Below are 14,786 nucleotides of genomic sequence, written 5' to 3'. Positions count from 1 at the left end.
TGAACTTGTCCAGGTCAGTAGCAGCTAGTTTTGTTTCAAATTACTCTTCAGAGGGAAAAAATGCCTAATTTTATAGGCAATCTTCTTTCAGCAATAATTTCTTTTTTCCTATTCTGGATATACCAAAATACTGTTTATTTTTGTAAGTTAAATACTTAGATACTGAAATAAGGATTTCACTATCTTTTAACCTAAACTTCAGAGACAATTCCTCTAGAACCGAAATGCCTAACATCTGTACATGGCTGCACTGTTCTCCATAAAGGAAAGAGAAGTGCATCCCAGCCTGCAGATGTTAGGGGACTTGTGCATCAGAGCTGAGTCAGAGCAACATGAGTCTCATCCAGTCCTGCTCTGATCCGCTTTTGTGTGACATACAATCTCCACAACTTTAAGTGCTTAACTAGCATTTAGAAGTTGACTGATACCCTCTGTATTTTTTTTCTCCTTCCTGTCACCCATAAAGACATATAACCTATCACTTGGGTGCTTCAGTAAGCAAGGTGTGAAGACTGGATTTTCACTGTTGTTTTTATCATCATCTGCCTCCTTTCTTGTCTGTTTTGCACTGTAATTCTTAGACACAACATCAAGTAAATTGTGCAGGATACATATACAACTGTAGAATGAAAGCACAGTGGCAGGAGACGATATGGAAAGAAATTCATTACAATATGCAAAGTATTTTGAAATACAAAAGTCAAAGGCAGAAATTGATTTCAGAGAAGAAAGTTGTGTGGTTGGTGTGTTTGCAGACTGAGTTCAATTTGATTACCCTGGTAGTATGCTGATCTAGAAGAGCAGAGATGTAGTAGCTAATCTATGTAATTTCCACATTCCCCATACATTTCATTTAATGAGATGGAAGATGAACATATACTTACTGAGATTGTGGTTATCCTTTTTTTGTCTCTCCTTTGCCATTGCTCGTGTATCTGCTTCTGACAGAAAATAACATTTATTAAAACAGTTCTTAGGTTGCAATTCCAGTACTTCTTTCACCTTTTCAAAATGGCCTTTTGTCACAAAAAGCAGCCTTCTACTCTTTTTACTTCATTACTCATTTTATTATTAAACAAGATCATAAGCAAATCTATATTCTACCAGTACTAAATTTTTATCAAGTCTGGCAGGTTGCTTAAGGTTTCTTTATTGCATTTTTTTTTAATTTAAGAACATAGAAATAGTATGGAGGGGTATTTTTCTCCAATTTGCTGTATTTTACATCAGGATAAAACTTACAATACACTAATGTGAGTATGGATTTGTATATCCCATAATGCAAGAGTTAATCGGATTTGTAAGATATTGAACAAACTCACTGTTTTCTCTGAGTGAAATACACTAATAAACTGTACATGGTTGCTAGCATTCTTTGGATTAATTGAATGTAACTTTTATAGTTGTTAATCCACTAATATAGATTTGCCTTGAATAGTCTTATTGTAAGGTTTTAAGAGAATCATTTGTTCTATCCTGGAACAAATTTAATGGATGATAATTTATTTATACTGCTATTCAGAAGCCAACATGAGAAAGAATCCACTATGTTGCCTAAAATAATTCAGTTTATTAAAAGCATGATGTTCCTAAAAAACAGGGGACAAACATGGTTTCTGAATTGCCAAAGATGAGAACAGAAAGAAAACACTTCTCCTTAGTCTTTGTTGTATTCCTTAAATAAAACTACAATTTGCAAATTTCTCAGGAATTTAATACAGACATCTATTGCCTCTATTGCATCTATTCAGCTTTTAAGAGAAACTATCATATCTGAAATTATAAAATACTAAAATCTCAGAATTCTTTTACCTGTGAGTTCCCTTTTTACTGGTAAATTAGCTGGGCAAGAAGCATTTGTGAGACCCATATTAGCTGGTGCCATTCCCGGGTCACTGTTATATATATCCAAAATGCTGCTAGATAGCTTGAGGGGCAGGGAAAGGAAAGAAGAAGAAAAAAATATTAAAACAAGTTAAAGACTTAAAAGAATAAAAAATCCCATAAATACAAAGAGCAAACTTATTTAAATATGAATGTGGTGTTCTTTAGAAGGAGCTGTGTCTATGTGTCTAAAGGGAAAGTTCGCCATTTTGTCGTATAAAGTAAAATTGAAAGTGAAGGGTCACTCTGCTCCACAAGCAGGTTTCCAAGTGCCATTTGTGTGGGTTTCAGATGCAGGGTGATGGCAGGATATGGCCCTCAGTGTCTGTTTTTCAATTACTTCTGTACAGTATTTTCCAATAACAGTATTACCACAACTGCACTTCAAACATGAATTAGGTTGAAAGTAAAAATAACCCTGCTGGTTTTGACCCACTCCCCAGTGATTTTTTAACCACATCACTAAACTCTGAATTGGTACTTCTTACTGCTCCTGGTTTAGCAGTATAAAGATTGAGTGACTTAAAATTAGAATGGACAGAACATGAAAGAGTACACTTTAAGGAAAGTTACTGTGCCATTGTCAGGATGGACCAGATAACCTACTAGATTTAACATGTATAACATACATGATCATGTATACCATTATCCTTATTACCTTCCAAAATGTAATACAACATTATTTAAATAAACCTGTAGTATGCACTCAAAAAGCAGTAAGGCTAAAGTGTGTTTCTATGGATTTCAGATAATTACCAAAATATTACTGAATTTTCAGGCAGGCCACTAAGACACCAACCATAGGTCTGCTGGGAACTACCTTTTTTAGACTCATTTCTCTTTTTGTAGTGACTGTGAGCTTCAACACAGTTTCTTTTGAACGGAGATACTTTCCCAACGTTGCTCAGTGTGAAATTTTTCCATGACAGTGCTTGCTATATTATTATATTAAATCTGAAATTTTAAATAGGTTTTATTTTTAAATAATGATTTTACTAAATTAACTAATAACTCTACTAATTTATCTGAGAACTTAGTTTGTGTTACATTCACCCAGTTGCATAACCTACAATGAAATGAAGAAATCAGGATTCTTTTTGAGTACATATAAATAACATGTCCATTTTTAAAGCAGAGGCTTATAACTTAGGAGAACTGACAATTCTCAAATACCATTAGAAATCACAACACCAAGTCAGTTTTGAAAATCTGCTTACATATCTGATCTCTCAATGAAAATACTTTTTAAAAGAATGTTTGGAATTCAGTTGAGTATTACTCAAGAACATGTTTAATATGCAGGATCTGAACACTAAGCACATTCAAATGTTAAGCACCTTTGTTTCATTCCAGAGCCATAAACTGACAAGTATTACAGAATTCACTGGAGCTTTACCTTTGCATTTTCTTTGTTGCAGGGATAGTATAACTGTATTACAAGACTGAACCCATATTAGCTCTAGACACATATTCAACTACTTTCTACATTCATGTAAATATTTTTGGCTTATTGAAATTATTTGAAAACAGAAGGATAAAAAAAAATTGAGAGCCAGTGTGACTCCTACACTTAGTCCAGTGGACTTTTGATAAGGCTGTTAAGTGGTTTAGACTACTGCTTTTGTGAAATGCTTGGAAATAGCAACCACTCAAAATAATATAAACAAATAATCCAACAAGTGAGAAATTAATATCTGTCATATTTTCCATATTTCACACAGCTGTGTATGTGAGTTCAATAACTTGGATGAAACTAGTGGTAGTCTTTTTAATTTATAAGATTATCAATGCCATGAATGAAAAATCGGGATTGCAAACCACAGTTTGACAAAAACACATAAGATAAATCAATGATTACTTCTAATTTTCAAGCAGTAATTCACCTTTATCCTTGACCTATAGTTAAATTTCTATAGACTATTCACAAAGGTGTGAATCCAAACAACAAAGCTCAAATCCAAGGGAAGAGGTTATGAATGGCCAACTTAACTGGTAATGAAAAAATAACACCAACACATCTGAAAGCTCAGAAGTGTGTGAGGGTTCAAAAAAGGGTGAGTAAACTCAACTTAAAAACACAGGTAGCTCTTTCAGCTGAATGTGATTACACAGCTGAGAAAGGCACTTCCATCTAACTCAGCTGGCATTGTCTGGAATGATGGGGTTTCATGTGCCTCCCTCTATCAACAGAATCACTGGGGCAGTGTCATCCCACACAGCCAGGGCTGCAAGTGAGTACCTGTCCACAGTCTATGTCTGGCTGCACTAATGGTTCCACCAAGAAGGGAAAGGCAGTAAATATTTTCCCAAATTTTCCATGTCATCTTTGTTTCACACAGATGGCCTCCAGCATTTTTTCCCTCATCATTTGGCAATTTTTATCAGTCATTAGAAAAGCAGAGTCATAACTTTATGTAGAGATGATGAAATGAAACCCAAACCCAAGTCATTCATTTACTGATGGCTACAATCTTATAACCTCACTAATTAGAATGATTCACATATGTGTTAATCACTAGGAGTGTCAAAACCAGTGTTCTGCTGTGCTATTAAAGAGAAACTTTGATCTAACATTAATGGTCCTAAATTATTCTCCAGAACTTGGACATCAGAGAGTAAGCCTATTCAACAGCACTGTCACAGAAAGCCTACAAAATTCTCGCTCATTCACCTATCTGAAAAACACTAATTTCTGAGCTGCAGAACCTGTCTTTCTGATTGAAACAATCACAGGTGTGACAAACTAGACCATTTTTAATAGGTAGGGTACTCTTGGGAAATAGAGAATGATAGGTTTAACCGTCATTACATCTGTCATTGTCTCAGGCAGTACACTGAAGTACTGGATAACAGAATAAACAGCTTACTCATCTGGCCATAAAAAAGACACATAAAAAATGGGTTCTTTTCTTCATACCTACATCCCTTCCAGATTTCGGTTTCCTGTCTCCCTTCAGCATTTATCTCACTGATTCTGCTCAGTACAAAAGCAGTTGTGCCAATCACATTATCAATGGCCTCTTTATTCCTGTGCATTTAGTAGAAATCTCAGGTATGTTGTAATGACTACCATGATGCATAAGTGGCTTCTCTGTGTAGCCACAGGTGATACCCCTTCGACACACTGCCTTCATTCTCAGTTAGCCAGCACAGCATTTTCACACTTACAGTAGGGCAGAGTGGGTAAAAAGCACCAGTAAATTAGACTATCTTTAACAGTTACTTTGTTCCTGCAGAACTGGTGACACATAGGAAAATTTGTTAAGAATTACTGTGCAAGGAATAACTCTCCATGTCAGGATTCAGGATCAGGAGAAGAAATATGGGGTGATGAGTCTGACCTGTCTTGGATTCTCAGAGTGAACTGAATAATCTCTGTTTCTTCTTATTGACTCTAAACCAAGCCTGGAGTGAGTTTTTAGTGTTGCAGGCTTTCTATATGTACCTTCTCACAAAACCTCATTGTGCTCCTAACAGAAAAATTTCAAAATAAACTCTTATTTTAAGAATCACATATAACAACAAAGCAAACCAGACTGGATATTTTCTGATAAATATTCACAGTTCTGATTATGAGGGAGCTTTAAAAATATAAAGTAAAAAATATATCAAAGTATTTTGTTGAAACTCTATCTGAATTTGCCCTGATTTGATGTCAAACATGGAAAATCCCAAGCCATTTCCTTGCTAATGTTACTGAACAGTGAAAACAATCTTAAAATAGAAATTGGTCACTTTTGAGACAACATGAGGAAAGATACTTCTTTTGTCTGTCGAAGCAGGAACTTTCTTTGGAAATGTAGACATCTGGGAGATAACTGATTTTTAAATTACATAATTAAAATATCTAGCACCATATATTATAGAAGTTGTGTGTCAAAATACATCTACTTGTTTGGATATGCACTAAAACTCTGTACACCACAATGCAATTTATTTCTTACAATGTCGTAAGTATGGAAAGTTTTTTCAATATTGAGGCTTCAAATAACTTCCAGTTCTACATTACAAGATATATACATTGACATAATTTTACAAAAATCCAGTGCAATCCTACTAAAACTACTAATTATTTGCTATGGCATAATTATATGAGTACAATGATAATCTTACAATCATATAGCACTGGCAAACCTGATGAATCCCTAAGCACTTTAAAACTTCAGCTGATTACACTGCATCAAAAGCATGTTCTTGCTTTTGGTTTAGAGGTGTGGAAATACAGACATTGAATATGAAAATCCATAAGTCCCAGGAAATAATCTATTTATCCTGCAGATGTCATGAGCTATATTAGTTCACATCTGTGTTTTTCTGAGAAGTCCTGAGAAGTCACATAATTTCCAACCTTTCCATTCACTATACATATATTTATGAATGTGTGTCTGAGAATTTAGATGCAAGTGGCTCATAAGGGGTGAGCAAACAAATAGTAAAAATAGCAGTATATAATTAGTCATTTTTCCTGCTTCTAAAATGCAGCCAGCTTTGGACAAAAGATTAACAACCTTTAACACAGCAAATGGCTAAGTGAGAATAACCAGTGACAATGTAGTACAGGAAGAGGATAATACCATATCTAAGTAAAACTGCAAGGAGAATTAAAGAAAGCAGACTGTAATTAACAAAGTTAGTGTTTGGCAAGGACACTGGGGTTAACGTTTTTCCTTTTGTATAAAGTGTCATGGGATCTTCAATGCCTGTGTGCAAAGACTGGAACATGAGAATTTCCATTCACTGGGCTCAGTCCTGAAAGATGCTCAACTTTGAAGCTTAGACCAATTATAAAAGCTAACTTCGGCTGAAGTACCTGAGCAAGTGCCTGGCTTGAGCTCAGCAGCGCCTCATGAGAGCCTGTGACCTTGTGCTTGCTGGCAGTGTCCAAGACGAGTACCATAAAGGCCTCATCCAGAGGAGCTTGTTATATTCAGTACTTGGGTCTGAACTGCTAAGCAGGCAGGACTGTGTGGCAGACATTAAGGGTTCATTACCCACATGGATGGCTAGCAATGGACAGCTGTGATCACAACTTGCAGTCTCTAATACCAAGCCATGCCTTTTTTTTTTTTTTTTTAAAAAAAAAAAAGCAAAACATCACTAGCCCAGGAAAAACAGGGCCTCATTAAGGGAAATAATGTGGTCTTCCAAATCCTATAGCATGGCAGCTATTGGTAAATGTCATGTAACTTCAAGAAAGGCTTAAACCAAATAACATTTCCATCTCTTCCAGGAATGAAAGAGAATGGTTCTTAATATGATAACAAAATACATGGATAAGTGTTGTTTGTGCCTGTTCATCTGTAGTCCCTAGCGAGCAACATGTTGTGATAGTGTTCGCTTACTTGATCACACGCTATTTAAGAATTTATCCATTTTGGCTAATCTTTGCATGATGTGTTTGTATTACAGTAACATTCAAGTCTGTAAGGGTCACAGCTCTATCACAGTCAATGTTACACAGCTAGAAAATAACAGCTCAAACCTGTTCTAAAGTCAACTAGGTTTTTCTTAATTTAAAAATTCTGCTGATGTGGTAATGCCCAGTCTAGACACAGAGACCCCAGACTAGAAAGCATTTCCTAGACATTGGGTTCATTTAACACATCATCACAAAATCCATTTCATAAACCAATAACGCTCTGTCTTAAAATCAATTAGGTTTCACATCTCCGATATTTTTATTTGGAGTAAGTTCTGAAAGTTTAATTATTGTAAACTATTGTTAACAAGCTTTCTTTTTATTTCCTTTCCTAGACAAATTTTACTTTGGTTTTAGGTTCCTTTCACGTATAAAGTTCGTTGTTTAACCTCCCCTTGTGATGACTGTGAGTGACCATAGCTCTCTTAAGCCTTTGGTTTGCTAAGTTGAACAGCCCATTCTCCTTTAGCCAGACTTTCCATGCTATGATTTGTCCTAAAAGACCTCTCTTTACTTTTCCTGCTTTGAATTAGTTTTTCTAAAGGGTGGACACCTTTATTTGTCTACTACATTCTAAAAGTTTTCTACTCAGAGAGTTCTGCAGTGGATGTTTCCTTGTGTCTCTTGGAAAACGCTCTTGTGATGGATCCTTAGATCATATTTATCTCCTTTTTGCAGTCCCATCATTTTGATGGCTTATAGTCATCCTCTGAGCAACTAATGTAACCAGATCTTTCTCTGTCACCTCCAGTTAATGAGCTCTCAGCTTACTGCAGACATTCCTGTTATTAGTATTTAAATGAATGACCTTGCACTCAGTACTATTACATTCCTCCCATTTATACTATTCTGTCATCACGGTCATATAATTCTTCCTCTATGATATCCTCATCTCCCTTTGTATTGGCAATACTTTCTACTTTTGCTACCTCAGTAAATTTCATCAGCATAAATGTATTTTTTGTACCAAGGTCACTAATGAAAATATTACATAAACTGAGGCTGAAGATTGATTGTGGGAGCACTTCATTAATACCTTCTCCTTTAACAAAATTTTTATCATCTGTTTAGCTTGCCCCTTAACCTGGAGAGAATCTTGATCAGTTACTTGCTATATATTTCATATTGCATTTTACTAATGTGCGTTCATAAAATAAGGCTACAATAAACAAACCTTGGATATGTAGGACTAGCTGGAAAGACTAATTCCAGTAGTAAGCACCTCTCCATACATCCAAAAGGATGTCACTAATTATGGAAGTCTTGGAGGGTATGTACATTTTTGAAGAGCAGATATCGTAGATATTCTAGTTACATAAAATGGTTAAAACCTAGGATAGCAAAAGCTTTTCACCAAAGGCATCTGACAGGTCAAAATGATTTGTCATCTAGCCTGCTTTCACTTAATGAGGGTGGGAACAGGCAGCAGGATGGACTGTCCTATTAGTGGATTTTTATTTCCAGCTATCATTTCTCCAAAGTCTTATTTCCTCACAGTCACATTCACAAGTCCAAGTGTGTGATCAGAAGGGTCAAAATGCACCCAGAAAAATACAGAGGTTAGGACCACACTGCCTCTACCAGAGGTCTTCATTCTGCCCAGGTCAGAAGAGCCCATAAAAAAAAAAAACAAGTGGGAAGCAAACTGCAGGAATAGTCCTGTCAGCAGAAACTTCACTACCCTCTTTTCCAGGGTTGATAACTGCAGACATGCAACTCACCATGTGTGTCTAGATGCCTACATTTCCTGCAGTAGCAGAAGTATGGCATACATTTGGAACAGTTGATGTGCAGCACCAACTTGGCCAACTCAAATAAAAGGGAAGCATAACACACACTGCTTTACTCGTCACAAGAAGAAACTATGTAGCTGCCTAACCTGAGATGTTGAATACTACATCCACGAGAGAAAAATTCTTTTGATGCTTGGTAAAAATTAGTACTTGCTCAGACTTCATCTAGAATAAAGTGTTCACATGTGAAATATTAGTACAACACTTTATTCTTCCCCTCTCCCTAAATATATCCCACTTAAATCATGTTCTCATGAACCTAATTGATAGCATCACTTCAAAGAACAGTTTTGTAAAATAAGGCCACTTCTCTTTCTTAGTCACAAAAAATATGATAGCATCTATCCATTTCAGTGTGGCTCTCATTCATTCATTTTAATTAAAAAAATTAAAGCAAGGATTTTACAGTTTTTATACTGTTATCCCATACATGCATCCCAAATGTATAAATCTAAATTTGGAACTTTGTTCACAGTTCATTTTACATATCAAGTAAGTTTGTTCAGTATTTGTGTTACTGCAGTACAAAACTTTAAAACCACATACTTAATTACTTGTCACTCCTTTCCTATTTATTCACGATGGGTAAAAATGTTTTTCGATCTTGAAGTTCACAGATGAACTTCAAAATGTTCACTGAATTTGGCCAAATAGTTGATCAATAAGTGTATAATAATACAGTCACTGCGAATCCACTTTGTAAATTTCCAATTACAAAGGTAATTCTTGTATCTTCATTGTGTCTTCAATGTGTGTTTTAGTGAACTGTAACTTCTCATCTAAATCAAAGGTATTGCAGGCATGGTGAATAATCTTGTGGGTCAGTACAAGTCCTGTACTCAGAAGACTCAAGTTCAACCTTGGGATTTCTTTTGCAATTGCTGTGTTACTCGAAGTTGAACAACATAAGCTGTTATATCCATTTTCTTTGTAAGGATGTGTTTACACTGTCAACTATCAAAAAAGTTGGTAAGAGTTGGTTTAAGAGTCTAGAACAAGAAGATCCCATTCACAGTTAAATGTTTTAAGTCCTTCTGTAATTTCAATGCAAAATACTTATATTTGAAAACAGATGGTCTTTAGTAATAGCTAATACCCAAATGTTCCAGTTCCTCTTCTTATTATCTAAAGAGAACAGCAGAAAAGCAAATGCTTCCCTTTTCAGGCTTGTTTTCCTTTGAACACATGGTATCTCCTTCTATATTTATCTTTAGCATGGTTCATAATTACACACTTCTCAACCAGGGACTTAATGTTCAGATATATTATATTACATATTATATATTATGCATGAAAACTGGTTCATTTTTTATCTTCAAATAATGATCATCAAGCTGGTTCATTATTCATCAGAGAAAAATGAACTCTGTTCATATCCCCAGTTACAGTACGTTCCTGCCCTGATCATATACACAGAAGTCCATTGTCTAGATAAATGTCTGATCAAATATGACCAAGCAAAGGAACTTTCTGGAGAATCAGCCTTTTGAAGAAAGTTCTATTCTTTCAGTTATCATCTCTTAATTATATGTTTTTATCTCTTCTTAATACAACAGACATGGACCAAAAGTGAAGTGATGTTGTGATGTCATCATCATCCAACTCACAGCTGAAAATCAAACATCACACAAGTACTGCCCCACTAACCCAAAGGTAACAATTTGGTCTGAAACCCAGAGGTAACAACTACATGACAGCACCGTTAGCTGTTTTTCTAAGATTAAATTCACTAATAACACCAGCTAATACACTAATTTCTTGTTCCCTCCAACTTCTATTTCTCTGGCTATCATATATAAATGCATATACCAAATCATTCAAACTCTTCCTCTAAAAACAATGAACAAATGTCAGCATAAAAGCACAAGGAATATGAAAAATTGAGGCTGAGACACAAGTATGAACCAGATTTTTTTTTCAGGATTAGAATATGAGTAATTTTTTCTTAAATATGGATGCTAACATCTCTATTACTAGTATTTACATTATGTATTTTATATATATATATATTTTATGCTTTATATTATATTCTCTTACGTATCACATCGCACCTATGTCTCTGATTACATTACAATAAGGTATTTACTGATTTCTCTGATCTAGTGTGTTTAGACAGATTAACATGATGTACTATGCAGTGTTTCATTTTGGTTGGAATTCCTTTCTGTGGCAGTTGGTTTCAGATATATTCACAAGTGTTTATTTATAGTGTAAATATAAATGCATTGCTAACTACTTCATAAACTACTGTACACGTATAGTAAAGGTCACAGAGGGCCTTGGCTGATGAAGAAGAATGTGATGAGAAAAGCAATTGTATCTTTCAGGAGTGTTTTCTACCAGTGAGCTTTATCTTGCAGTAAGAAGCTTGATGTTGCCTGCAGAACAAAGTGGCCACTGTTGCTGCCTCTGAGCTCACAAGTCTTTTATTCAACCTATGTAAATGTCATTGACAGAAATTCATAAAGTTCAGGTCCATAAGCAATTATAACCTATATGTTACAGACCCCAAGGACCTTAATGTAGCCTTCTCTACTATCTGTCATCTACTATGGACTTCAGGTCTTTCATCACTGTATAAAGACAACACGGGACTGTGCTGTATGCACAGTTTGTGTATCAGCGCTTTGGGATAAGTCAGAATCTGCCTGGTGGCCCCAAAGAGCAGGAATCTGCTTGCAGATTCTGCTGCACAGGAGCTTAGAATAAGTGAGGAGTCTATATCAGGAGAATTAGAAACTCATTCTGTCTATTCTCTCTTACCTCAGTTCACAATGTGTTAAGCTCTGAGATGAAGAACATGTTTGTAAGAGGTACAAACAACCGTGTATTTTAGAATAATACTTCCATTTATGTCTGTTTACTTTTTTGAAAAGGAAAACCAAAGAGGTAAAAAGGAACTTTTCCTTCTTTTCATAGTTATGAAAAAATTTACTCCAGTTGCATGAAGCTGGAGTCTTCTGTCTCCCTTCAGCCAGAGAGGTCTATCCCCAAAATACAGGTTTATTGGCCAGTGTGCTGTTAAAATGTTAGAGACAGAGCTGAGCTACCTGAGCATTTTGCACAGCTTTCGAGTGCTATGTAAAAGTGGATCACAGTTCTCCTGACCCAAAGTACTGTATGCTCTATGCTATTAAAACCTTTCCTACAGCATGAGGTAAGTTGCAAACACTCATACCAATCTATTATCTAAGTACTTGGAGCATACAGGAGAGCTGTGAACTGTCCGTTTCAGCGCTCAGCTACTATATTGTGTGAAATACTGAAAACAAACCTTCATATGACATCTGTATGACATGAAAAACAGCAGTGACAGTGATAGCAAAAGACACCTCCAGCTGCAGAAGGAGGAGTTCTCAGTTTGTGCATTTCATTGTTGGTTCTCTGCAACTGAAAGACACAATATCCTATCTAGCACCTTTATATTATAGAAGAAAGACAGAAGAAATGTTTGCTCACCAGTTTTATTTCTGAGGGGTGTATTATTTCCTCAATAGCTACCGATTGTTCTTTCTCCTTCATTTTTCTTTTTCATTAATCTTGGAATTTATACCAGGGAGTGCTAGACAGAAGACTATATACTGAGGTGAACTTTGATTCTTCCTTGGACTTTAAGACTAATCTAGTGTAGAATGTGATTGACAAAGCATTTTCATTAACGTTATGCAGCTTTTTCAAGTTAACCAACCTAAGCAAATGAGGCTGTTAATGTTTACTCTGGCCCATTCTCTAAAATGGATTTGAACTTCAGCAGATTTTTTTTTTTTAACTTTTGTAGGTTACCAAATGGCATCGGTATTCACTAAATAAAAAATACTCATGATTATGCAGCAGGGGGCTGCCTAGATCAGCAATACTGTATGTACCTCTAATGGAAACCTGCTTTTACTTCATGACTGAATAATCACAGCAATTATTGAATAAAGTACTTTGGAGGATACCTACTTGAATTTCTTTTTTCAATATGGTTTCTGGGAATGGGACAGACAGCAGTTTTTGTAATCCATCCAGATGGTAACCATCAGTATTTGACAAATAATTAATACAAATACAAATTATTAATGCCATGATGAGAAGCTGTGACCTCAAAGACCTTATAATAGCAGTGAGATTTCACAGACAGACTGCATTGTGCTTCTATCAATAAATAGTGTCTCCATAAAATCAAATGCAAAATTAACAGATTTAATCAGAACTTTATACTAGGTGTACTTAACAGAATCATAAAAATTAAAGAAATAAAACATCTATCCTGTCCTGTCTTGATCTAACCTGTAGTCCATGTCTGTACAACACAAGATTTTTTCAAAAAAAAAAAAGGAGCTGACCAAATACAAGTGAGCCACAGGGCAACTGAGGATTTTCTCCATAAGCTGTTTTCCTGCAAGAGTGATGAAAGTGGAGCAATCTCAATTGAATTGACTCTGAAGTGGACTGAAGTAGACCATAGCTCCTAGTCACTGTGAAGTGTGCTGTGAACGCATAAAATGAAGTGATGCAAGTGAATCAGCGAAGCCCCACAGGATCCCTCAAGAAGTGACCTATTGCAAGGCAATGCCTTTGCACCACATTCCCTTCTTTGCTGTTGTTCCCCTCACTCAGCTGGCTCACCAGCTCAGCCCTGGCAGCCGACAGCTAGCACAGCCTCTGCCTTTCACATGACCAGGTGCTTTTGCCTCCCCTCTCTGCTAGTGATTCCTCTCATTCCCAGACTTTCCAATCAGACAGTTGCAGAGGCCTTTAATGATTTCACTTGAGGCCCCTTTATCTTACAGACAGGCACTTGAGGCTCTTGGAAAGGTGGCAAAGCTGACATGAAAGACGAGAAGAATCTGTCTACACCTTCCCCTGTTGCAGTGCTGGGCAACACAGAGCTCCTCAGTGTTCAGGGCAAAACAGAGGCTGTCTTGAATTCAGGGTTGTGTGATGGCCTAGCAAATGACCAAGCCATGACAGGTAGCTTAATCATTCTACCTTTATTCAAAACCAGAAATACCAGACAAGCCAAACCTGTGTTGTTCTTTTTCTACCTAAACCACCCAACCAGGAGATTACTAGCAGTGGGATCTGTGGGATCTGCTGTCACTTAGCTATTGCTTCTAATCATAACAATATTATCCAATATAATGTTTTAATGTTATGTAATTATTCTCTGATTATCTAATGATTAAACCAAATTTCAATTGCTGTGCAGTATCATTTCATTAAAATGGCACTAACAGCAATAACATTCCTCTATTATTTTTTAAATTCTTCTTTTCCCACATCAAGTCAGATCAAAGGAGGACTGAAGATATTTGGTTAGATTCTCAGACAGACAAAGTTCCCAGCAACAGATTCATTGCTTGTGACAGCTCTAAATCTCTGAGGTGATGTGAACTTCAAAGCACCAATGATTCCATAATGATTTCAGCATGTAGTTAGAGCTGGAGCTGTTGGAGAAATTAGTGCTGTTTCAAATTGTTAAGTACTTCTTTCCTTTGAAGAAAATAACAATTTTGCAAAATATTTTGCACGTTTCTTTTAAACAACTTGTTTTAGCAGCTATTTTTTCCAGCTTTGTCTAGGACTACCAAGGCTATTCTATTCCCTGAGTGAGAATAATTCTTCAGATCACACTTATGGTGCATTTTCCATATATAATAATAAAATCTGTGCTTTCTGTTGGTTAGAAGCTATTGCTTTCAGGA

At 36.0% G+C, this 14,786-nt stretch overlaps 1 protein-coding gene across 1 annotated transcript in view; it reads right to left on the bottom strand.

Annotated features, from left to right (window-relative positions):
• Window positions 1-884: 884 nt before the first annotated feature.
• Window positions 885-14,786, bottom strand: part of LOC104544103 (transcription factor EC-like) — a gene marked incomplete at both ends in the record, with an annotated part of 20,930 nt that continues 7,028 nt past the window's right edge. The window contains 2 exons of the mRNA XM_010188867.1: window positions 885-941; window positions 1,813-1,927. Of these exons, the coding sequence (XP_010187169.1) occupies window positions 885-941; window positions 1,813-1,927 (172 nt within the window). The remainder of the gene's footprint in view (window positions 942-1,812; window positions 1,928-14,786) is intronic.

This window comes from Mesitornis unicolor, unplaced genomic scaffold, assembly GCF_000695765.1.
Source record: "Mesitornis unicolor isolate BGI_N332 unplaced genomic scaffold, ASM69576v1 scaffold32647, whole genome shotgun sequence".
NCBI lineage: Eukaryota > Metazoa > Chordata > Aves > Mesitornithiformes > Mesitornithidae > Mesitornis > Mesitornis unicolor.
Note: the sequence above shows the minus strand (reverse complement) of the source record. Positions and strands in the feature narration are given on the sequence as shown.